This window comes from Platalea leucorodia (assembly GCF_965183815.1).
Source record: "Platalea leucorodia genome assembly, chromosome: Z".
Taxonomy (NCBI): domain Eukaryota; kingdom Metazoa; phylum Chordata; class Aves; order Pelecaniformes; family Threskiornithidae; genus Platalea; species Platalea leucorodia.
This window is the reverse complement of record NC_138858.1, coordinates 42,262,395-42,288,914: the sequence shown is the minus strand read 5'-3', so window position 1 is coordinate 42,288,914 and position 26,520 is coordinate 42,262,395. Positions and strand designations below refer to the sequence as shown.

At 39.6% G+C, this 26,520-nt stretch overlaps 1 protein-coding gene across 1 annotated transcript in view; it reads left to right on the top strand.

Annotated features, from left to right (window-relative positions):
• The window catches only part of LOC309603096 (guanine nucleotide-binding protein subunit alpha-14), a gene marked incomplete at both ends in the record, with an annotated part of 90,517 nt that overhangs the window by 38,705 nt on the left and 25,292 nt on the right, over nt 1–26,520 (top strand). Inside the window, one exon of the mRNA XM_082337498.1 lies at nt 2,479–2,663. Within this exon, the coding sequence (XP_082193624.1) occupies nt 2,479–2,663 (185 nt within the window). The remainder of the gene's footprint in view (nt 1–2,478; nt 2,664–26,520) is intronic.

The window sequence follows — 26,520 nt, the reverse complement described above, 5'->3', positions numbered from 1 at the left end:
TCTTTTAATTACTTGCAGCACAGATAACACAATGATACCACTTCATAAATCTAAGTTTTGGCAGCACCTTAGTATTTGAAGTTTTGGTACTCTAGATATATCTCAGAGGTAAACAGAACAGAAAGCTTCAACAGGGGTCAAAGGGATGATCAAACTATGGAGTGAGAACTCCACCTGAGAACTGAACTGACCTGGTTAGGACTCTTCAATCTAGAAAAAGTACAGCCAAAGGTGAATATGTGTGGTGGATTGACCTTGGCTGACCTCCAGGTGCCCACCAAGCTGCTCTATCACTCCCCATTCTGAACAGGACAGAGGAGAAAGTATGTTCATGGGTCAAGGTAAGGACAGGGAGATCACTCACCCATTACCATCACAGGCAAAACAGACTTGACTTAGGGAAATTAATTTAATTTATTGCCAATTAATAACAGAAGGATAGTGAGAAAGAACAAATCTTTAAACACCTTCTCCTCACCCCTCCCTTCTTCCCAGGCTCGACTTCACTCCCGACTCTTCTACCTTCTCCCCCCGAGCAGCACAGGGGCATGGGAAATGGGGGTTGTGGTCAGATAGTTACACTTCATCTCTGCTGCTCCTCCCTCATCGCGCTCTTCCCCTGCTCTAGCCTGGGGTCCCTCCCACAGGATAGTCCTTCACAAACTTCTCCAACATAGGTCTTTTCCACGGGCTGCAGTTCTTCAAAAACTGCTCAGGCATGGGTCCCCCACGGGCCACAGGTCCTGCCAGGAACCTGCTCCTGCATGGGCTCTCCACAGGCTGAAGCTTCCCTCAGGGCATGTCCACCTGCTCCGGCATGGGGTCCTTCATGGGCTACAGTGTATCTGCTCCACCATGGTCCTCAGTGGGCTGCAGGGGGACAGCCTGCCTCACCATGGTCCTCAGTGGGCTGCAGGGGAATCTCTGCTCCAAAGTAGAGAGCAGAGGTGCCTGGACCACCTTCTCCCCTTCTTCTTCACTGACCCTGGAGTCTGCAGGGCTGTTTCTCTCACATTTTCTCACTTCTCTCTCACATACCTGTTGCACAGCTTTTCTTACCCTTTCTTAAGTATGTTATCCCAGAGGCGCTACCAACATCGCTGATGGGCTCAGCTTTGGCCGGTGGTGGGTTCTCTCGTGGAGCCAGTGAAACGGGCTCTGACATGGAGGAAGCTTCTGGCATCTTCTCACAGAAGCCACCCGTGCAGCCCCCCTGCTATCAAAACCTTGCCACATAAACCCAGTACAATATGATAGAGCTGTACAAAATCAAGGGTGTGTGGAGAAGGGAAGGAGGAAGATTTATTGAATACAAGAAACAGAAGTGAAGCTGGTGGATCCAGGCTCAGAACAAATAATGTGTCATGGGTGATACAGCTCTGAAACTCCTTACTAAAATGTGTTGAGGATGCAAAAAGTTTCCATGGCTTTAAGGAAATACCTGCCCAACTGCTTGAGAGATACAGTAGGGCTACCAAATAGGTAGCTAATGAACTGTCATTCATTCATTCAACATTCAATTCAACATTCATTCAACATTCAGCTAATTAACTTCTAAGCTAAGTCCTAACTTTTAAGATGCACGGAGGGTCTTCTGGAGGAAGTGTCATATATTCTGGCCCCTCTTTTTACTCTTCTCTTGGCCAGCACTTACAAACTTGGTTGGAGAGAGGACACTGCCTGAATGGACCCTTGACATGAGTCTGTGCAGACGTTTCTCTGTTGTAAGGCTAATAGGAAAGAGCAGAGGAACAAGGCTTACGTGCTGAAAAATGTTAGGAAATACACTGTTATGTCCTATAAATGGGCTGAAAGCAATCTGTACATGCAAACTATTATATGAATAATGTAAGTTCATATATGACTTTACAGTATCCGTTTGTTAGGGTTTTTTAAAATAGAATCAATAATTCCCAGTGTAGCTGACAGCAATGAATGTGTTTTTCATCATTTCAGTTAGCATGTTTTCAATCAGTATTTATATAAGAATCAGTAGAAATGTGAAACTAAGTAGTGTGGCCTCATGATGAAATTCTTCTCCAAGTTCGGGATTAGTGCAGGCTTTATTGTTAAGGTGTAAATGGTACATAAGCTTTGTACAAAGTTCTCAGTGTTGAGGAATTTGATCCTTACACAAACAAAGTTTCTTTCTTTTGTACTCGTGTACCTTGCTTATTTTGTAATCTGACTTCTACCTACAGGATGCTTAGATTAAACATTGTAGGATGTATTCTGATAAGATACCTATATATATCTTTTACCAAAAAACCCCTCCCAAACCCAGAAATGCAAATATTTTGACTAAAACAATTCAGATTATAGTCAATGGAAAATTCAGAAATGATACTACAGTTAATGGTGACTCTTAGGCATGCTCAGATAAGTCGCACATCCTTATATGTGTATTTACAAATATTTTCAACTGCCAGGATTTGCAAATACAATACTTTTTGTCTCTCCTCTTTCCCCCTCCCCCAGGCACAGGAGAAAGTGGCAAGAGTACGTTCATTAAACAAATGAGGATTATTCATGGATCGGGTTACACAGAAGAAGACAGGAAAGGCTTCACAACACTGGTTTACCAAAACATATTTACTGCCATGCAAGCCATGATCAGAGCCATGGATACTCTCAAGATACAGTACACATCCAAAGAGAATGAGGTAAGCCAGTACAAAGAAAATTCTAGTTTCAGCCCATGAAATTTCAGTTTGTACACAAATTATTTGAGTCATAACCTTCTACAGGCAGAATCTTAAAAATACATATGTCTTGGGGGGAGTTTGGTGCCCCACCATCTGATTCTACAGAGCAATGGGGAGTTCCTAGTGGAAAGAGGGTCAGGGTGAGCGGAGATGGAATGGAGCTGGCTAGGAAGGGAGAATTTTCAAGTTGCAAGCTGGTAATAAGTACCAAAAAAAAAAATGGTTTTTTTTAATCTAAGTTGTAGGGTTAGACTGTGCATGACAGGAATACACAGACAGAGCCTGGTTTGTCAGTAGAGCTCCAGAATGAGGAATTTTGGGTCTGTTGTAGGAGAACACAAGGTCTGCTTGATGCTGGTGTGCTTTGAAACATACGCCCTAGAGCCCTTTTATGGATTTGGTAGCAACCTTTATGTACTTAAATAACTTGAAAATGTAGAATGTGTTCTCCAACCATTTTCTAGTTCCAGTGTATATTATACAATTATGTTTTTGGTTTCAATGCTTAGGATTATAGAACTATACAAAAAAAATTCTGCTTCAGTTAAATCAGTTGCGTCCTTTGCATCCATCCGTTGCATCAGTTGCTCAAGTATCATGAAGAATATGTAAGCAAATAATTAGGTGATATTTGTTTAAATTAAGAGAGTTTTCCAGTTGGCTAAATTTTAGTGTTAAGATAGGGAAGACTGTGTAGGAAGTATCAAGGCAGAAATAATTTGTAGAATTTATGTTTTTTTAACTGTAGTACTAGATTAAGAAAATACAGTTGATTGATAGACTACTTTTCATTCAAAAAATATGATTGCATATGAGCTATACAAAAAACAAAATTATGATCAAATTTTTTATTATTTAAGTTGGTTTGTGTTATTTATTCTCCTTAGGGTTCTAGAGAAAAGGAATAGAAAATGTTGTTTAAAAAATAAAGGACTGGGAAATTAAAATTCTTTTATTTTTTATCACAAAAGAACAAATGGTATCAGGAGAAACAAATTCTGGACTTCAGAGAGCTAAGGTATTAGGGTCATGCTTTCCTATGTAAAAAAAATATTCTGAGGGTTAATAAGCTGTTGTTTGTAAAATACCTTTAGATGCTTAAGAAGGCAGCAGGTACAGAAACAGCAAATATGATTGTGACGAGACTTCATCCTAACTCAGATGTGTATATTTTGATGAAAAGTGATGACAATCAAAATCTATTTGAAGAAATACATTTGCACTGCCTCTTCCTGAGTTTTCTGTTTTGTTATGTTTTGTTTTTTCTTTTCTTCCCAATAAGAACAAAATACAAAGACTTAATAAACAGCAAAGTTTTTCTCATTCTGGGCTCTGAGAGCTGAGCTGGATATATTCCCATAACACATTATTCTGGCTAAATTGTATCCTTGATGATAGCTGTGCTGCCAGTGTCTTCAGATTCAGAAGATTATAATGCTATTTTACAGTTGTTGGAGAGAGGCAGAATTTGATCTTGTTCTCCTTTATTAAAGGTAACAAAGTGCTAAACAATAAGAACACAGTTTGGCAAGCTCAGCTTCAGTGGCATTTAGAAAGCAAAGGCATTTTTGCTTACACATCGAGAAACTCTTGAGAGACAACATGAAAATAACCACACATCGCCCCAGTCACTTTGCAGGAGACAACTGCCTTTTAGTCTTTCATCTAGGTAATGAATATAATCCAAAGTACTATAAATCTTGTAATTGCCTTTCATTAAAGGATCTTAAGCCTGTAATGAAAAGCAGTTGACAGTAACAGTGATAAACAGAGGAGTTGTGATTCTGCTGTCTTAATTGTATTGCAGAGGTGTGTCTCGTGACCATACAGAAATTGTCCAGCGTGCTCCTCCACCTGTCAGTATGTCCATCTTCTCCATGGCATGCCATCTTTTCCCTGAAAAATTTGTTTCCCTCTGGCCCTTTTATTAATTTTTGTTTGTTTGTTTGTTTTTCTTGTATCCAGTTCATGTTTTAACCAGGTCAGGTTTTCTCCTCTGTGGCCCCTGGAATTCTCTGGCTTCTGAATATCTTCATTTAATATTTTTGTAGCGGAGAACAGATTGTCTCTTCCCTGTGACATGTGTGAAAATCCGTAACTCATATATGGACAGAATGTCCAAAAAGGCCTCTTAATCCTCTTAATGTTTGCAAATAAAAGCAAGTTTTATAGAAGGTGTTTAAAGAGGTTTCTTATTGCTGTTGTCAACTGCAAGTATTTAAGTAAATGGTCTGACTTTCTATAGGTACTGCATTGAGATGGGAAGGGGTTTTTGTTTTGTATTTGTTTGAAGTTGCTTGGATGAAGTACTTATCTATATAGTCATGCTTGACCTTTAAATTTAACTGAGCAGGCAATTTTAATCCTAATTTCAGGTAGTGTGTTCTTTGGGATACTTTGTTTCATCCTTAATTTGAAGTTGGAAGGTATCATAGCATGTTTTGGGTATATTTTAAGCATAAATCCTGCAGATGTTTAGAAACCTAATAATTCCAGGAATTATTATAGCACTATCTTAACCCCACAGTTTTGGAATGGATTGTTTGATTTTATTTTTGTTTCTCCTTTTTTTCCCTGGTGGGGAGTGGCATGGAAGAAATAATATTTATTGTCTATATGTCACTTTCTTCAATGTTGTAGAGTGGAAATTGGTAAATTGAGTGTTGGTGAAGTAGCCAGTTACAGTACAACATTATTTACAGTCTCTGAGGATAGTCTTTTTGTGTGAGGGCTTGAATCAACCACTTTTACAAACACTTCTTTCCATCTGATAATAGAGACTGCCAAAAAGCAAGATGAAAGTTAATGGCAGCCTGCCTCTTGGCTTCTTTGAGAAATTGTGATTGAGTTAATGTGAACATTATGATAAGTTAATGAAAGAAAGAATGTGCATTTGAGGCACAGAGAAATAAAAAAATCAGCTGATAGCTGAGAAGTAGTGAAAGCTCTTTTTTGCTGTCCAAACTTTTTTTTAATCAACTTAAAGTCAAAGTGTAGGAAAAGAAAACTTCAAACAGGAGGAGGAAGAAATCAGGTGATGTTGGAGGAATGGAAAATATAGCATGAGTATACATCAGTCTTAAAAAGCAGATTTTAAAATATTTCCTGGTTGCCTGACTCTGCCGGTCAGTCACATCTTGCTGGATTATGTTAGTTTTTGCTCTATTACAAATATGTGGAAGAAACAAGTTGTTTAAGCCTATCTGAACTGGAGATGCAATGAAGATTTTAAAGTAGTAGTTCACCATAACTTTTCCCTCATCCTCCAGACTAACATGTATGCTATATTGCAGGAAAATCACTCTGTTTTCTTTCTTCACTTAAGGAAACATTAGAAATTTCAACTTCCTTGCATTCAAAAAAAAAAAAAAAGTATGCACTTAACCCACTGGGAAGACCTTTTTATATAGCTGTTCAGGATGAGGCTCATAGAATAGGAATTCAGTCCTGTTGTTGTGGGTTGGTTTGTTTTTTAAAATACCCTGGTAAGACGACAGTGCATATGTTTGCAATTAACAACAGATCTTTGTAGCAGTATGAACAATTACTTTTTTCCTAAGGAGAAAAACAGAATACTGTGTAGAAATGCATTTCAGAAAGAGGTCGTCATGTTACATCTCCAAAACATTTCTTGCTTTCAATAAGTAGTAACCTAGTGTCTTTCTGTCTTACGAAATTGCCCTGGCATGAGTGTGTGTCAGCAAAACTAGTATTTTTCTGAGCAAAAGAAGTACTACAATGCCAAATGAATTTTATGGGACAGGTAAGTAACTTATGTCAGAAAAGGGGAATGCAAAAAGGCAAGTACAGTAAGATGACATTCGGGAATTACTGAAGGAAGCCGTGCAGCTGGGACAAATGGAAAACACAGTGAAGAGTAATTATTGGTTGCTTTCATTGCATGTTTGCATTTGAAGATGTGGAAAATGACATAATACAATTCTTTCTTCTCTTCCTTTTTGTATACCTTAGCAGAGAAACCATTGCTCATAGCAGGTGCTTTATTTTAAGAGAAATCTGATGGTATTAATATTACTTTATGCTTTTAAAAGTACTTTTTTATTACAATCAAATTTAACTTTAAAGATGCAGTACTTTGGTAAGTGATTTTCATTGTGCTAGCATTAATGCAGGTGATAAAGGGCTAGAATTTATAGACAGTCTAGATGTATTTTTAGCAGTTTATTTTATAGGGACACTAATTCAAAACATTCCAAAACATATTGCATCCTTCTTCATAACAAACATGTTTCATTATGGGCCAATGCACAAACTCTGGGTCTAGGCACTGCTAAATAGAGATTTCAATTTGATTTTCCAAGGAAATGAGATTTATATGACCAGACTAATTGTATCTGTCTTTGGACCTTCTGTCTGATTTCAGTTCAATTCCACGAAGAGGTCAAACTTAAAAAGCTGAAATTCTTGGCTTCAGAGAGTTTAGTGCTGCCAGAGGGTTAAAAATAGAGAAAGGAGAAAGCTTCTCCAAGTAACCCAATTGAAGTAAAAGCAAAGAATGAGCAGAGGAGAGGCTTCTTTCGAAGCACCTGAAGGAGGAACTGGCGTTCACTCGGTCACAAAATGTGATTTAGCTGCCCATGCATGAGCATGTAGCATCATACAATTAGACACTTGGGCACCCAACATCAGACCTTCTGCTTCCTCCCTGGGAGTGCATAGGGTTTTTTTGTTATTTTTTGTTTTTTACGTTATTTTTTGAGTGAGAACAAGGCCTCATCCTAGAACAAGGAGATTAAGTATCCACTCTGGGGGATTAAAGTTGTGTGCTGCTTTACATGAACAAATATAAAACATGTTAATACTGAATTAACTGCTTTCCATGTGGAAGTCAGAAAGGAAATTTTCCACTTCTTAGATGACAGCCTTCCCTGCCACACATGGGATATGCATGTGCTCAGTTGGGACTGTGTGCGTGTTTGTTGATATGAGAATATGTGGGACTTACTGAGGTTGTGTGGGGAGTTTTTGTTTGCTTGTTTTGGCTGGTTTTGTTTTGATTTTTTACGGTCACATTCATCAGAATGTGTTATTGTATTTAATAATTGCCAGGCCCCTAATGGAACTGTTTCCAGTGATACCACTGCCTTGAGTGGTGGAGTTCTTATTCTGTATGTCATAGTAAAAGTGTGTGCTTATAAACAATAATGCTAGTTACTAATTATTATTAAGAGACCTATGGGAGTACTGTACAGGCCTGTAAATATATCTGGATCATGGCTTCCTTTTACTTTAAAAACTTCAGAGTTTCTCTATCATGCCATCTTGTTGATGAGGGTGAATACTAAGATCTATTTCATTTACTTATACCTACCAATACTAGAGAGGTTGTCTGTGTCGTTGTTTGCATGGCTCCATTGAAAAAATAGATGTGACTGGCTAGGTTTAGAGTTGGTTTTTGTTTCTTCCCTTTCTTCTTTGGTAAGTTCAGAATCATGGGCTGCTGGCAGACTTCCTTCCTATGTAGTTTCTAGACAGACCTAGATGCAAAAGCAATATTGGCACACTTTTGGTTTTTTTTCTTAGCATGCAAGCTCCAACTACCCACTTCCCTGATTTCTAGTGAAAGCGCTGTATTCATTTGTTCTTCAAAATAATTGGCTGTTGGTTAGAAATCTTCAGGTACTTCTTTACCTTTTGAAGTCTCAGAGCTACCAGAAATCTAACAGAGTTTTCCTTCTAACTTATTCATGAATTCATTCCAAGTTTTGTGTCATCTTCTTGTAATTTAGTTCAAGATGGGCGTTCTTTGCTTTGTTTTGTGGTTTTTTTTTGTGTTTTGGGGTTCTTTTGGGTTTTTTTCCTTTCTGTCAGTAAAATCTTATGTTTAAGTTCTATGTATTTTCATTTTACTTTTGGTCTTATGCACCTGGGGAGGTGGTTTAGCTTACCAGAAACAGAGCTAACCCTTCCAATTCTTTCAACTAATTATAACGGCCTTTTGGATGTTTTAGGAAAAAACCATGAAAAACTGTAACTGGAGCAATATCATAAGCCGAAGAGCAGAAAGGAGAAAAAAGTATGTTTTAAAAAGCATATACATCTAAGGTTTCTGGCAGAGAACTGAAGGATGGGAAAAAGACTGTGTGTATGTATTGGATTTTTAAGAAAGTTTGGTCTGAACTGACTTATTTGAGTCTCTAATCTGAGTTGCATTTGTGATAGCAGTGATGTTTAATTTCTTAGGTCTCCTGATCTTCGAGGTAGGTCCATAATTTCTTCTTTAGAAGGAACATATTTTCTCTTAAAATACTGGCAAGTGCACCCATACTTTAAATTCTGTTGTTTTTAAAAAAAGTAAATACTGGTGGATACTGGGTTCATGGTGAGAAAAGTTAAGTTTTCTGACCAATAATAGGCCCTATTTTTTCATAAAAAGGAAAGTTTGGCCAGAGGTACACCAATAGATCTACTAAAGTCAGGTACTTCTCAGAGTTCATACTCTGTTAGTCTTTTTGCAGAAAATGTTGTATCTCTATCTTCTGGAAACATAGAATCATAGAATAGTCAGGGTTGGAAAAGACCCTTAAGATCATCGAGTCCAACCGTTAACCTAGCACTGCCCAGTCCACCAGTACACCATGTCCTCAAGCACCACGTCTACCTTTCTTTTAAATACCTGCAGGGATGGAGACTCAACCACTTCCCTGGGCAGCCTGTTCCAGTGCCTGACTACCCTTTCGGGGAAGAAGTTTTTCCTAATATCCAATCTAAACTTCCCCTGGTGCAGCTTGAAGCCATTTCCTTTTGTCCTATTGCTTGTTACTTGGGAAAAGACACCGACACCCACCTCACTACAACCTCCTTTCAGGTAGTTGTAGAGAGCAATAAGGTCTCCCCTCAGCCTCCTCTTCTCCAGGCTAAACAACCCCAGTTCCCTCAGACACTCCTCATAAGACTTGTGCTCTAGACCCCTCACCAACTTCATTGCACTTCTCTGGACACGCTCCAGCACCTCAGTGTCCTTCTTGTAGGGAGGGGCCCAAAACTGAACACAGGATTCGAGGTGCGGCCTCCCCAGTGCCGAGTACAGGGGCACTATCACCTCCCTGGTCCTGCTGGCCACACTATTCCTGATACAGGCCAGGATGCCCTTGGCCCTCTTGGCCACCTGAGCACACTGCTGGCTCATGTTCAGGTGGCTGTCAACCAACACCCCCAGGTCCTTTTCTGCCAGGCAGCTCTCCAGCCACTCCTCCCCCAGCCTGTAGCGTTGCATGGGGTTGTTGTGGCCGAAGTGCAGGACCTGACACTGAGCCTTGTTGAATCTCATACAGTTGGCCCCGGCCCAATGATCCAGCCTGTCCAGGTCCTTCTGTAGGGCCTTCCTACCCTCCAGCAGATCGACACTTCCACCCAACTTGGTGTCATCTGCAAACTTACTGAGAGTGCACTCGATCCCCTCATCCAGATCATCAGTGAAGATATCGAACAGGACTGACCCCAACACTGAGCCCTGGGGAACACTGCTGGTGACTGGCCGCCAACTGGATTTGACTCCATTCACCACCACTCTCTGCACTCGGCCACCCAGCCAGTTTTTAACCCAGCGCAGAGTGCACTGATCCAAGCTGTGAGCAGCCAGCTTCTCCAGGAGAATGCTGTGGGAGACATTGTCAAAGGCCTTACTAAAGTCCAAGTAGACAACATCCACAGCCTTCCCCTCATCCACTAAGTGGGTCACCTTGTCATAGAACGAGACCAGGTTAGTGAAACAGGATCTCCTTTTCATAAACCCATGCTGGCTGACCCTGATCCCCCGATTGTCCCACACGTGCTGCATAATGGCACTCAAGATGATCTGCTCCATGACCTTTCCTGTCACCGAGGTCAGGCTGACAGGCCTGTAGTTCCCCGGATCCTCCTTCCGACCCTTCTTGTAGAGGGGCATCACATTTGCTAACTTCCAGTCATCTGGGACCTCCTCGGTTGACCAGGACTGCTGATAAATGATGGAGAGTGGCTTGGCCAGCTCCTCTGCCAGCTCCCTCAGTATCCTCGAGTGGATCCTGTCTGGCCCCATGGACTTGTGAGCATTCAGGTGGAGGAGCAGGTCGGTGACTGCCACCTATTTGACAACTGGGGCTTCATTCTGCATCCTGTCTCCATCTCCCAGCTCAGGGGCCTGAAAACCCCAAGGATGACCAGTCTGACTCTTAAAGACTGAGGCAAAGAAGGCATTAAGTACCTCAGCCTTCTCCTTATCCTTTGTGGCAATGTTTCCCTCCGCATGCAACAAAGGATGGAGATTCTCCCTGGCCCTCCTTTTGTCGCTGATATATTTGTAAAAACGTTTTTTGTTATCTTTAATGGTGGTGGCCAGTTTAAGTTCTAGCTGGGCCTTTGCCTTTCTAATCTTCTCCCTGCATAACCTCACAACATCCTTGTAGTCCTCCTGAGTCACCTGCCCCTTCTTCCAAAGATGGTAGGCTCTCCTTTTTTTCCTGAGTTCCAGCCAAAGCTCTCTGTTCAGCCAGGATGGTCTTCTCCCCCACCTGCTCATCTTACGGCACATGGGGACGACCTGCTCCTCTGCCTTTAAGATTTCCTTCTTGAATAACATCCAGCCTTCCTGGACTCCTTTGCCCTTCAGGACTGCCTCCCAAGGGACTCTGCTAACCAGACTCCTAAACAATCCAAAGTCTGCCCTTCTGAAGTTCAGGGTAGCGGTTTTGCTGACCCCCTTCCTTACTTCTCCAAGAACTGAAAACTCTATCATGTCATGGTCACTGACCCCAAGACAGCCTCTGATCACCACATCGCCCACCAGGCCTTCTCTGTTCGTAAACAGCAGGTCCAGCAGGGCACCTCCTGTAGTTGGCTCCCTCACCAGCTGCATCAGGAAGTTATCTTCCACACACTCCAGCAACCTCCGAGACTGCTTTCTCTCTGCTGTGTTGTATTTCCAGCAGATATCTGGTAAGCTGAAGTCTCCCACGAGAACAAGGGCTAGAGATTGTGAGACTTCAGCCAACTGCTTGTAGAATACTTCGTCTCTTTCCTCGTCCTGGTTGGGTGGTCTATAACAGACTCCCACCAGGATATCTGCCTTGTTAGCCTTCCCTCTGATCTTTACCCATAAGCACTCAACCTTATCATTACTGTCGTTGAGTTCTAGACAGTCAAAACACTCTCTAACGTACAAGGCTACCCCACCACCTCTCCTTCCTTGCCTGTCCCTTCTAAAGAGCTTGTAGCCATCCATTGCAGCACTCCAGTTGTGTGAGTCATCCCACCATGTTTCCGTGATGGTGACCACATCATAGTTTTCCTGCCGCGTAATGGCTTCCAGCTCCTCCTGTTTATTGCCCATGCTGCGTGCATTGGTGTAAATGCACTTCAGTTGGGCTGTCGATCTCTTCTGCAACACAGGCATGCCACCCCTAGGCTCATCCCTAGCAAGCCTGGTTTTATCCCCTTCCCCCTTTGCATCTAGTTTAAAGCTCTCTCAGTGAGGCCTGCTAACTGCTGAGCTAGAATCCTTCAATTCATTGAGACTTTTTCTCTTGACATGGCCTTTCATCTAAAATGTTCTAACTTTATAGGTACTATTTCTATGCAGCATTTAACATAACACACAAAAGTACACAAGCACACAGCACGTAAGTAACCAGGCTTGATTTTAGGGCATTATAAATGATTGGGCGAAAGGCCTTCAGCCAGCAGTGAATTCATTGTACCTAGTTCTCCTCTTACTTTACAATGTTATAAATCTTTCTGGCATAAACAATACATGTAGACAAGAAATGATCTGATGATGAAAAGGAAGGACAGTGGTGATGGGAAAAAATAATTGATGATGTAGAGCTTGTAAGTGAAGATTCCAGACTTAGTTTTGTACTTTGAAGTGAAGGATTGCATATAAGGGCAAATACTAGAAGGACATATACAAGTGGTTACTATTTCTTGGCTTTTCAGAGCATAATTTAATGCTCTGCAGACCAAATATCCTTTCTGTTCCCCATACTCCTTCCTTCGTAACAACCGAATAATTCCATTGCCGCCTTTGTGGCTGCAAAAGCATTATTTATTGGCAACTGAAACCAAGGGAAGCTTGGTAAACAAGTCTGCTAATGATGTAGAAGATGGAGCAGAGTCCAGTTATTCTCTGTGCTGTGGGTTACAGAGATAAAAAGTGGCAAAACTTTGGTATAGAGGCTGAAACAAGGTCATTGTACAAAGGCTGCTGTGGCTGAATACGTTTTCTCACCCAGGTTCTCTGTCAGAACTTGCTGCTTCTGCATCAGAGTCAGGATGGAAGCATACGCCTCTGGCTTCGTTGCCCAAGTTCAGTCTGGCAAGTTCACATCAGTAGTTGTCACAACAAAAATAGCCAGAGTTCATCTCTCAGAGCTCTTGGTCAGCAGAATGAGAAGAACATTACTCTAAATCAGAAAGCAACAATAAATTGTCATTTTTTAATGATTGATTTGTCAAAAGCACTAAGAAAGTAATGTTTAAAACAACACGAAAGTCTGCATTTTTTTATTTGGCGTGAGGAGCCAGAGGTTGAATCAATCCTGAGAGGAAGATACTTGAAAATGTGTGTTGCAGCTGGAGCCTTTTGATATCTGCACACAACTGGCTGTATAAAAGACATGTTCTCTGTGTGAAAGGCTGTGTGACTGGTTTTGCTGACAACTTTTTCCAGTTCATGAGGCTTTCTTGTGCTGTCGTCCTTGCATGCTTTGCTTTTTATTAAGATGGAAATGAGTGAGTGCATACAGTTGAAAACTCCAATTGTTAGAAGAAAGACATGCTATTTTATAGAAATACTTACTGTAATATGGGACTAACTCCTTGCAATGGAAAATCTGAGGATTTTTTTTAATGGAAAGTTTAATGGGTATTTTTCTAAAGGAAAATTGGCAAATTTCTATGCTGCAATTAAATCTCTTAATGAACAAGAAGACAAATAAATTAATGGCAGATGAAAAGACCGATTAGTCACAACTCAGCCAAAATCACTTAAATCAGCATCTGCTGTCATGTTAAAAATGAAAAAGCCACTTCAGAAAGAGAAGTGGCTAGAAAACTACTCTAGGCCTGCTCTCTCCTTAGTGCTAAAGCCTGTGACATGTTTTGTGGATTTATGATCTGCTGACAAAATTATTCTTTGGAATGAATTTGCCACAGTGAAGAAATGTTTTTAGTATTAGTCTGTTTCCTAGCAAACACCACGGTGCCATTTTTTTTTTTTTTCCCTTGAAAAAAAATTGAAATGTGATGCATATTGTTCTTTTCATGAAGTTAACTTATATATTCTTACACTGTACGAAGTGGTTCTAAGGACTATTATATTGATGCTGGTCAGCAAGCCTGTGTATCTGACCCTCTTTCTTGGAAGGATACAGAGCATTTTTTGGGGCAGAATATGCTACTCTGTTACTGGATGTCTGTTTGCATGCTGTCAATTGTTTTTTCTTGCAAGCCATTTCCATATCTCCATGTTTGACTGGGAGATTAATTTAGAGGCATGGAGAAATGCCTGCTGCTGCCTGGAGGCCACACTGCCAACGCAGCAAGGAGGCTCCCCTAGTCTAGTGGGGTTGATGGGGTTATCCGTTTGCAAGGGCTGGACAACTCTGAATAGATGTGCTCAGTATCTGTCAAGTAGAGTCTACAAAGGTCCTATTTGCTTGTGTAAAATAGGGATTTCAATGGCTTTGACATTTAAACCAGTATTTTTTCACTCATCCATAGAACAACAAGAATACAGTAAATTAAGGCCAGATGGATTTCTGTGTGCAAACCTTGTTCACTCTGCCTCATCAAATTGTGATGGTAGCACTCACTGTGAGTTTAGCTTTCCTGAGAAGAGCAGTGTGTGTGGTAGCAGCGGGAAAAAAAAACTGGGGTACTCAGATCAGCAGCTCATCACAGGAAAGGGAAGCTTGCAACAAACATTTGTACCTTTTAAACGAAAGAGCTTTCTTTTTGTCACTTGATTCTTATCACCTTTATTGAAGCTCTGCAGTAGTGTAGAATACATCATGTTTGGATGCAGGATACAAAGGAGAAATCCTGAATTAATTTTTTCAATTCTTGCTATACAGTGAAAATTCCTATTTCTTAGAAGAAAAAATAGTGTATTTTATACACATATTTATTCACTAACTAAATTATGACATTAAAGAGTGTATCTTATGTTTTTGAGGTATTTACAGATTGCTACTTGAAAACTGAGGTGAAAAGTTGGCTAATTTGCCCTTAGGGTGGAGTGTATACCAAATTTCAAAGCAGCAACAGAATAAGTTGACTATAGGCAATTCACATTAATGAGGAAAAAGCTGAGGATGTAAAAAGCTGTAATAACACATGCAACTATTTATGGGTTTAAGGTACTGACTTCAGGTCAGATTTCTTTTCTTCTCTCTAATATAGTCCTTTGAACAGGCTTGGCAAAGCAGTCTTATACTAGAAATTCTGAAGAAAATTCATTCTTATTTGGGAATTAGAATTGTTCTTTTTCCACTTGGTTATTTGGCTTCTTGAATGTACGGGTCTGTCCCTCTGAATCCCTCTCTAGATTTTTTTCTCCATCCTAGAACATATATCCATCTAAATAGGCACATGCACTATTCTAAAGCAGATCAGTATTAATTTACCCAGGAGTCTCTGTTGAAGCTGAGACTGCACGGTAGGCAGTACAATAATATAGAGTAGTTGCATGCTTTATGGCTTGTATGTTTCTTTCTTGTTCCTGCTGTGTTTTCGTATGTGTTTTGGTGCTGGTATGTCTTCTGTTTTCCTCTTATCTCTTAGTCGTTAACAAAAATTAATCTTAGCTTTCTAGACAAGTCTGAAATTTCTAATACTTTAAAGAATTTTTGTAATTAGCAATAATTTCTGAAAATGTTGGCTGAAACATCTTGTGAAAATTCTTGGGAATTGGCAAGTATTCTTTTAAAACAGAAATCTAAGTGTAAGTGTCCAAGGAAACTGAAGACAGTACAAGTAATAGAATGAATACAGTGTAACAAATTGGTTGTATGGACTAATGACTAATGGCCAACATTTTCAAAAGGATGCCTAAAAACTGCATGCATTGCCAAAACTCTCCTGAGACAGGAGCTCCATAACATAAGCCATAAATGGCATTAATGGCATTATTAATGGCACAATACCGATACTAACAAGCACTCAACAGTACTTATTTGTCCACATCATTGCAGTGAAAACACTCTGACTATCTTGCAGGCCTTCTGCCACATGTGCTAGATGGCAGCTACCCTGGCGGAATTTCACATAAACACTTGCATTTGCACATCAGTGTCTGAGTTATTTCAGCACTTCAGTTATGTGTTCAAACCATGTGCGCTACCATGAGCTGAAGCTGGTCTCTGGGAAAAAGAAGTTGGATGGGATGGGCAGCTGATGGCTAATGGAATAAGAGACAGTAGTCGGAAGAAGAGGAAGGTTTCTTAACTCCGGATGACCTCCAGAGGTCTCTTGCAACCTCAACCGTTTTGTGATTCTATGAACCCTATAGGGATGGTGATGGATGGGCAGGGGAGAGGGCATGGCCCTTGGAGCAGCATGGGAAGAGATGATCTGGAAGGTGGGTAGTGCAAAAGAGGTCCAGAGGGGATCTACAGATTTAGTGAGTTTTGTCCGCAGATACCCGAGGGATTCTTTTGGTATTTGCAGATCTGACCTCCGTAGCTGTGAACCACAAAATCATGTGTCCTGTGTTATTTAAATGCGTGGCAAAGCCAGGAATATCTAGCATTGAGTTTGTTTGTCTAAAAGAGACTTGTTAAGAGATTTACCAAAATACTAGGCTTTTCTCCTTGCTTTTTGATTTGTTTCTTTTGCTTCTACTTAAAGGGACAATTATTGTCTGATGAGCAGAAGCAAGGAGAAGGTAATTACACAGGGCTGCAGACACCGTGGGTGTCACAAAAAGAAAGTTGTGAAAGGTAAAAACCTATTTCCGCTTTAGTAGTAGAAAAAAAATATTTTTAGTAGAAAGACTAGACTGACAAGACTTTGTTATTTCCTCTTTTCCCCCAAGTCAAGAAAAGCAGAAAAACTAAGGGATTTTTCAAGGTTGACCCCTGTGACCCCAGGGAATGTTAAAGTATTCTTGTACAGAAAGAAATGGTTGGGATAAGGGATCTGAAAGCAGTTGGGGAAGCTTAAGATAGAGATGTAGGAAACCGAAAGAGAACAGGGGAAAATGAACTAGAAAGAGGAGCAGGAATTCTAAAAGTAAATAAAGCTTAATATTGTATAAGTTAATATTTTATTCCTAGTTGTCCTTTGTTAAATTCCTGAGTGTCTCCTTTTCCTTTTGATGCTAGATACGTGCTTGCAGTTCCCCTGCTCTGCTGGCTTCTGCTCTGTGTTCCTGCTAGGAACAAATTAAATTAAATACATGGAACATAACACACATTGTGCTGAATTCCAAGAGATAACATTTCTTAAAAGTATCTCAAAAGCTGACTGTTATTTTTCTGTTATGCTATGCAAAAGTGCTATGCCCCAAAATTGCTTGGCACAAAGATGCATTACAGAATAACACAATGGACTAGAGAGATGGTACTGTGATTATCTGGTCTGATTTCTTGTACGACACACACCATAGGACTTTCTTGCATTCCAGCCTGGCTGTTATTCTAAAAGTTATGCTCCAATTCAAAATAAAATAGGAATCACTGTAATAGTAAATTCACTTCAGTTCTTGGTAGAGTGTTCCAATGGTAAGTTACTCTCATAGGAGTGGATGGAAAGGGAGCCTTGTTCTGTTCCGTGCTAAGCTTCCACTTTCGGCATGTGGATATTGTTACATATTTGCTGGTTATCTTGAAAAGTCATCTGTTACTTTCTGTTCTACACTTCGAGTGGTTGATTACTTGTGCTTATTCTCTTTGATCCCTTCATACTTCCATCCTTCTCATGAAGGCACATATTAGGCATGGCTCCACTCCTTTAATCGGGATCAGTTCCAAGCTTCTTCATGGTGTAGGCTAAAATTCAAGAGGCAGGGTGGCTAAGCTAGCTTTTCCCCAAATGTCAATGTGACATGATGCCTGGATTGGAGGGGCACAAGGCAGCTGGGAAACTTTGCTCTCTGCTTTGGTTGGGAGTTCTACATTAAAATAAATACAGCCACAGTGGAGTGCAGGCCAGTGATTTCCGCTACTTCTGTCAGCCTAGTGTTCTAGGCAGGAGTCTCCCTTGCATAGGTGCAGTTGTCTTGAATGATAAAAGAATGCCTTTCACCATTGTCACAGCTTTTCTATGAGCACTCTCCTGGGTGTTTGGGTAGTAAAGATGAGGGTCAACAATAAAGAATTGCATGAGATAAATAATAAAAATAAAATGGCAGATGAAATTTGGTGTAAAGAGAGGTTAAGTGGTGCATATAGGGAAAAGAAATCCAAATTTCACACAAAACGACAAACTCTGTTGCTGCTCAAGAGTGATATTTTGGGGTCTTAATAGATCATTCCATGAAAATGTCAATTCAGCACTCAGTAGCAGTCAAAAAAGAAAGTTAAGAATGTTAAGAAAGAAATGGAGATCTCTGTGCCACTGTATAATCCTCAGTTTGCCCAAGCCCTGATTCTTGTGTGCAGTTCTGGTTCCCCATTGCTAAAACCATACAGTAGGCCTGGAAAAGGATGAACAAAGTTATGAAATAGTTACCATGAAGACAAGTCACTAAAGACTGGAAAAGAGACAGGTGAGGGGTGGCTATAGTGGTCTACAGAACCTGGAGTAGCATCGAGAGAGTTAGAAGAGGTTGAGCTAGTCTTCATTTCTTCAACATCAAGAACTAGAGCATCAAATGAACACAGAAAGCAAAACAAGGTGGTTCTTCACAGAAAATTAGCCAAGCTTTGGAATTCCTTGCTGTAGGATTGCAGGCAGCATGAGAACCTACTCATGTAGGTTCAAGAGCTCAAGGAGTAATGGTCAAGTTCATGGAAAGAAACTCTCCTGAGGGTTATTAAATATATAGAAACCACATATAGATCACAGCCTCACTGAACTGAAAGTGGTTGAATGCTGGAAGATACACATGAAGGGAAAATACTGTGTGTGCTTGTAGTCTTCCCTAGATGTCCCATTTGGCCACAGCTGAAGACTAGGATGCAAGAACATTTGGTCTGATCCAGCATTGTCCATTGCTTTAGAACTCCAGAATGTATTTGAAATTCCTATTGCGGTGGCATCCACGTCAAAAATGGAGATAAAGTTCTCTGCTACTGCTATTGTTGTGCTTTTAGGTTTTACTATCAAGAGTCATGTTAGCCTTTGTAACCTCAGTGTGGCATTGGACATTCATGCTCAGCTGTCTCCATAGTCTGATTTCTGAATTGTTTCTCCCTAGAATAGAGTTCTGTCTCTTCCCCCCACCTCCCAGATTGTTGAATTTTCATTTATTTATATGGAAGTGTACACTATTTGCTTGCATGGCATAGACAAATAATCTAAATTACTGCCAGTGAAATACTATCTATTTGTTTTATTGCTTTCTTAGGTTTTATACCATGTGTAAACTTGATTAGCTGTCCAAACAGAATAGAACTATGAAAAGAACCAAAAAGATATGTTGAAAAATATATAATCTGTTTAAATGTGGTAATTCTTTGTACATTAAAATTGGTTCTAACTAGAGGTTTTATGTAAAATGTGGTTTCAAAATACTGTAATTTACTATGTATACTACATTGTAGGAGTTGATTTTTGTTCTATCAAACGTATGTATAACATGAAATTTTGTCTATTTCTGTTGAAAGAGTGTATGAAACTTCTCTAGTACATCTGCAATGGCAGTATCCATACAAACTTAACTTCATCCTCATATTAATTGCAGCAAAATAAAACACTTCATTAAACAAACATGTATTTTTCCTTAAGAATTCTTGTCACATTCAAGCTATACATGACTTCAGTTTCCATTACTGGTTGTGGAGTTATTTTTTTAACACCGTAATTACAGGCATTCGTATTTGCCTGTATTATCTAAAAAAACATGGAAGAAAATTCATCCAAAGCATAACAGGCAAACATTTAATTAAAGATCTCAGGACGTTGTTTATCTTGTATTCTTTACAGACAATTTGGAGTAGTTCTGCTTTGCTGAAGCAAGTTTAGGTTGATAACTTAGTTAATATGCTTAAGCTGAGTGGTTTTTTTTTTTTTTTACATGTTAAAATCTCATGAGACTCCTCATAAAGAGGAAAGATTGCTGAAGTTCTGGCCAATATTTTGTTTCTCAAGAAAATTACTTTTACCATGTAGTTATCATAGTGTTTCATGGAATTCCTAAAGCTATGTCACCACTAGTATTTCACTTTGGTTGAAGAGTGTATTTTGGAAGAGAATGTCCTTATCATCCCCAGTTGCTGGTCTTTCGTTTGATGTTTGCTTGCATAATGTATTTTAGCTTGTTGAGTGTGTTTAGTCTCATGCTTCAGCCTCACAAAAAAGAACATCTTTGCAGTCCTTTTGGTCCTCTCTGTTACAGAAGCATATTGACTGAACATGACTGTAAGGACGCATTCAGGAGTACTCGTAACAGCTTCAGAGAAAGAAACAAAAACTTGGCAGAGAATAAATTCAAGTTTGATCCTGAGCACTGTTGTTTCCCAGTGACTGTAAGGCTAGAAGCTGGACAGTCTGGGTAAATTTAAAGTAACATACCTCTAATTTTGACTCCCAAGGTTGTTGAGAACACTTATTTCTTGGCAGAATTAGGATCTCACAGGAGTGCTCTTAATTGATACGTAGTACTACTCAAGAATAGACATTTCTTTCTTACCTATATTAATTGACGAAGACACATGTCAAAGCTGCATCCTCGGTTTTAGCATGAATACTTTACCAGGGTTCTGGGATTTAGCTAGTACTTGCATGCAGCTTGAAGTATCACACAGAGAGTGTTTTGCCTTCAAATTCTCAGATTATTCTCACTGAATAATCTAATATTAATGGTTTTATGGTAGCATCATTATATAGTATTGATTCATTTATGTTGTCTAATAATACAATCTCCTGCCATTAAGTTTCTTGTTATATACTGGATGGTGCAGAATAAGTTCAGCTGTTGGTGATGTTGGTTAACAATAACATGAATAGCGAATGGTGCTAGCATTCAGCATTGCTGTTCGTGAACCAGCATCCTATTATACTGAGCCTTATAAAAAAGCTAATTTAGAAGTGTGAGTGATGCCCAGGAAGTTTAAAATTGGCAAGATAAAAGATGTAACGCAGACAATAGACAGTTGTGATCAGCATGAGAAACAGTGGCCCTAAATTCATAACGACGTCTTAGCTTTGTGAATTTTTGTTAGACATACATCGTGGTAAAGAAAGGTTTTCTCAGGAAATTGGAAAGAAAAGAATGAAGCTGATTTCTGGAGGCTTAAGAGGGAGCTCTTTCTAAACTTGCAAGGGACTTCATGGGAGAAAAATATAAAGGGGTTGGAACAGGATGGTGTGTGGGCACAGGAGAGAGCAAGATGAGGTATAGAATTGAGTCACTGGTAAACCTGGGCAGATTAGATAATTATCAGTGTCTGTGGCATAGAAGATAAAGATAACTCCAGGATAGTGCTAGTTTCTTGTCTTGAGGCAGATTGTAACATCACACGTGCTGGCATGCAATAGTAAGCTGTGTGTCCTGGCCCTCTGGGATCTCTGTTAAACCCTTCAAATGTTTGGTAAACTCTTCACTGAGCAGTTTTCTCTTCTGTGGGCAGAGATGCTGAAGTCATCGAAGTAACCATCTTTGTTAAACGAGTGCTGCAACATGATTTTTCCACTCGCCAAAGATTCTGCTGAATCAGAAGCAAATGAAAATGTCCTCTACTTGGGGAATTAGAAACAAATATTTAACACACATTTTCAGGTGATTAAAAGAGAACCTAAATTATAAGGGTAGAGGTCTATTCTTTACTCAAGTGACATCCAGTGATGAGACTCGGTGGGATAGTTCATCTGTTCTCCTATCTGATGTGGATTTGGGCTTGTCTCCATAGCCTTGGGACAAAACCATGAAATTTTGCGCCAAAACCAACAGTGAACACATGTCTGCATTTGCTGTTTTGTAAGTGTACAACAGAAAAATGAAACTCTTCTGAATTTTATAAGATGGCTGCTTGGCAACAAGGCGCCTGATGCTGTGTACTAGTAAGAATCATCTGCCTTAGCAGCAAGCTGATGTTACAAGGAATAGAAATGGCAATTCATGAGCTGGTCACAGGCAAAACACTGGTTAGCCTCTCCTTTATTTAATGTGAAATACCTTACTTTTATCTGTTTGATAGATTTTCACTTGTCTTTAGTCAGTTTGAGTTATGTCACTGCAATCTCTTAAGGGAGGAAATTTTCTTTGTGTGGCACAACTTGTTGAAGGAAGGAGGAGAATGAGAAAGTCGAGTGAGGAGCAAAGCATGCAATTGTACACAGGTAGTGAATTTGTTATTCTTAAAGGCCAAGAAATACTCTGCTGGGGAAAAAGGTCTGATTTTTTTGTGACATTTGTAGTTGCTGTTGCAACTACTTCTTTAATGATGTAAGGAAAAAGGACTTCCGATGACATGGTAAGTTTGTAGATTTGTAATTTATGCTTGTAATTTGGTACTTTTGGTTTTAGTCTTTTCTAATGCAGAAAAGCTTATGACACTACATTTATGAGGCTTTTGACTCTGCAGTTGCATACGTTTGGAATCCATGCTTGGAAGTGCAGCTTTGTGGTGTTGCTAGTGTTTACATCATAATTTATTAAAAATAAGCAAAATCATAAACCTTCCGCACCTTTTACATCTGTTGTTCCTAACATAGATATCTACTAGTTTAGGAAACAAAATGATTCATTACTTCTACATGGAATGGTATTTTACAGCCTGTCTCTCAGTTTGATACCAGAAACATTTTCATGAGTTAAGCTATATACAATAGTAAGTCTATGCTGAAGATTCTTCTGTATTCACAAGTGTTTAGAAACAAGGAGGGGCTTTCCATAGAAACAGATAATATGCAAAGAGAGAAAGAATACAATTATGTTTTATTTAATTTTTAAGGTGATTATCAATAAAATATCTAGAATTGATGGCATATATGTAGAACTAGAAAGTCAGTTCTAAAATAATAAGAATAAACAGACCAAGCTACATTTTGTTAGTCTTGGTGTGCCTTTTGTGTCTGTGTATAATTATATTCTACTATCTGTAGACCATTAATTACTTTTTTCTTTTGCAGCCTTCCATCATAGGGTATTCCTGTGATGAACTGAGGAAGAAAATTACAGGTTTACAATGACTTAAATTACAAATATAATGCCAGAAATATTTCATAATTGTTTAAGATATACCTGACCCTCCTAACACTGAAATAGATTTCTTAACAGGCTTTATGCCTAAGGTTGGCATTTGTGGAGATTGAAGTATTTTATAGATATTGGAAAACCTGGTTTTGAGACACTGTACAAAAAATGGATTTTAAAATTGCTGACTGTTTTGTACTGCTCAGTTTTGTTGTTTGAAGCAGTTCATCTAACAATCTTATTATTCCTTTCATTCACTCTTATCTATACCACTCTGCGCTCCCCCCCCAAAAAAAACCAACAACAAAAAAACCCAAGAGGAAGATGTTAAATCTAAACAAACATAGATGTCAGGGTTGAAAATCATGTCAAGTTTTAGTGAGTGTTAAAGACAGTTATCATTTGTGCTTTTAATATCTCCTGCAACATGCCTATTTTAAATAATGGTAGGAAAGGAGTAGAATAAACTAACAAGCAGAAGATCCTGTAAGTATATACATGTGCCTTGTGCTTAGATATAAATTCCTTTCAAATCTCTCAATAATTCTGAAGACGTTTCTTACGGGTGGGGTTGCTCCTTATTTACTGGTTGCTGGGTTTCTTGCCTCTGTCATTTGCGCAAGTTGTGGAGATGTTGTCTCCAGTGTCTCCACAGAGGCTGTTTTGAATTCCTTGGACTGCTGTTTGGACAGTCTCCATTAGTAGATGTCACTCCATCTTCTGTGCCTCTCAAAATCACAATGAAATTAGATGAAGGGATAGAAGAAATACTTTTCTTCCAGTATTAAAATTAGGAAGAGAGTAGTATTTGAAAGGAACAAAAACATCCATATTGACAGTCCTGCTCCCTGTCTATGAATATATTCATTGTCTTCAGTGAAATTACTTATGGTGGGAAGCCATATTAAAAATATTAACAACTTAAGAGGTTTTAGTGGTATTTTGTGGTTTTCTTAAAGTTTTACCATTTGAAAGTCAAATTGTTAGGAGATCTTTGCTTTTGTTGTATAGCTATCATGCTGTGTAAAAAACTTGAGAGTATGTCTCAAACTCTGATAAAAAAGACCAAATTTTAAACCTGATATTTAAAATGCAGCCACAGCTTTACCTACAGCTTCTGATTTGTGAAAGTTTGAGTTTGGCAGCAGTGGAAACAGTGTATTTCCCTTTGCAAAGCAGATGTGCGCTTTGAACCTGGAGCACTGCATCCAGTTTTAGGTTCCCCAGTACAAGCTAGAGATTGAGAAACTGGAAAAAGTCCAGTGAAGGGCAACCAAGATGGTCAGGGACCTGGAGCAGGTGACAGGAGGGAAGACTGAGGGAGCAGAGTTAATTGGAAACTAAAGGAGGTTCTACTCACAAGTCTTCAGCTCCCAAAAAAGGTACAGGTGGGTGTAGAGAAAATGGAGGCAGGCTCTTCAGAGAGGTGTACAGTGAATGGCCAAGAGGCAAAAGTTACAAGCTGTAGTGAGGTAGATACTCATTGGAAATATGGGAGAAATCTTCACAGTGAGAGTGGGTAAGTACATGAATGGTGTGCCCAGAGAAACTGTAGAATCTCCCATCCTAGAAGAAAACCTTAAAACTTGCCTGGAGAAGGCACTGAGGAACCTCATCTAATTTTAAGTTAGTTCTGTTTTGAGCAGGGGTCAGAGCTGGTGACGTCCAGCAATCCTTTCCACCTCCCTTATTCTGTAACTGTATGCGCTGGCTTCTTTTTCAGGCTTCTTGATGCACTGGGACACATGGTGATAGAGAGCATTTGACTTCTGCAGGTGTAGGTGTTTTGTCTTCAGCTTCCACAAAATAGATCAGAGGTGTTGTCATTTGCTTTCCTAGTCTTTGTAATGAATGTTAGCCACATAAAAACAATCAAGAATAAATGAAAGGGAAGATGAGAAAGTAAGATTACAACCTCTTGTTAAATACGTCCTAGCATGGACATGACATTTCTGTGCAATCTCTTTGATTAGAGGGGTATTTTTTTTAGCTTGCCGGGTTTACTCTTTTCTTCCTAAATTACCTGCGCATTTTTCCCTTCATCATGTTGATCAAATACATAGGCTTTCAGATTACAGCTGTGCTTCGTACATAGCTTGGAATTGGACTTCTTTGGACTTCACTCTTCAGTTACAAACTCAGAAGAAGAAAACGTAAATCCAAACTAACTGAGACAATTTTTGAGCTGAGAAATCCAAGCAGGATATATTCCCATTTTCGCTACATTTCCCTACCTGAAAAGTTCCTTATTCAGAGATTCGCCTGACTTGTATCAGGAATAGTGTGGCCAGCAGGACCAAGGAGGTGATAGTGCCCCTGTACTCAACACCGGGGAGGCCGCACCTCAAATCCTGTGTTCAGTTTTGGGCCCGTCACTACAAGGACATCGAGGTGCTGGAGCGTGTCCAAAGAAGGGCAAAGGAGTTGGTGAAGGGTCTAGAGCACAAGTCTTATGAGGAGCGGCTGAGGGAGCTGGGGTTGTTTAGTTTGGAGAAGAGAAGGCTGAGGGGAGACCTTATTGCTCTCTACAACTACCTGAAAGGAGGCTGTAGTGAGGTGGGCGTCGGTGTCTTTTCCCAAGTAACAAGCGATAGGACAAGAGGAAACAGCCTCAAGCTGCACCAGGGAAGTTTAGATTGGATATTAGGAAAAACTTCTTCCCTGAAAGAGTAGTCAGGCATTGGAAGAGGCTGCCCAGGGAAGTGGTTGAGTCTCCATCCCTGCAGGTATTTAAAAGAAGGGTAGACGTGGTGCTTAGGGACATGGTTTAGTGGTGGACTTGGTAGTGCTAGGTTAACGGTTGGACTCGATGATCTTAAGGGTCTTTTCCAACCTTAACGATCCTATTTTTGTATGATTCTGTTAAGAAGACAATTTTAAAAAAATAACGTTTAGAGTGCCGAAGTGTCATTGTATTTGAAGTACAAACTTTTTTTGAGAGGCTTAGTTTTGCAGTATAATTTTGCAAGCTAGAATTCTTAACTGAGGAAAATCCTACAACAATTTGTGGTACTGTGACACCACTATTCTATTATACTTGTCAATTGGAATACAAACAAGTGCAGCATGACTTAAAATTTGCAAGAGAGTTACACTTTAATTTCTTTTGGAACTGTATGTGTCTAAAATTTGTTTACACTTATTAATTTGCAAAGATTTCTCCTGAAGAGTTTCTGGCTTTTCTCCTCATGAATAAACTTCTGGGTGGTCTGGGAAAGCAGATCAAAACCCTGCAATGTAGCTTTCATTGGAGAAGGCATGCTTGTGTAATGAAAGTCTACTTTGAACAGTCGTGAGTAAGCGACTGGACATTAGAAAATGAAAGTCTTTGCTTATATGAATGTTTCAAAACAATTTTGTTTCAGAGACAAAAAAAATCCAAAGAACACTGAGGACAAGGTAATAGTTTCCATTATAACTTTGTAGCTTTGGAGGAAATAATTTGAAATTTGTTTTCCACAGAAACTAAGTGGTCAATCAAACAAAGCCAGCTGAATTCCACTAAAGATCATAAAT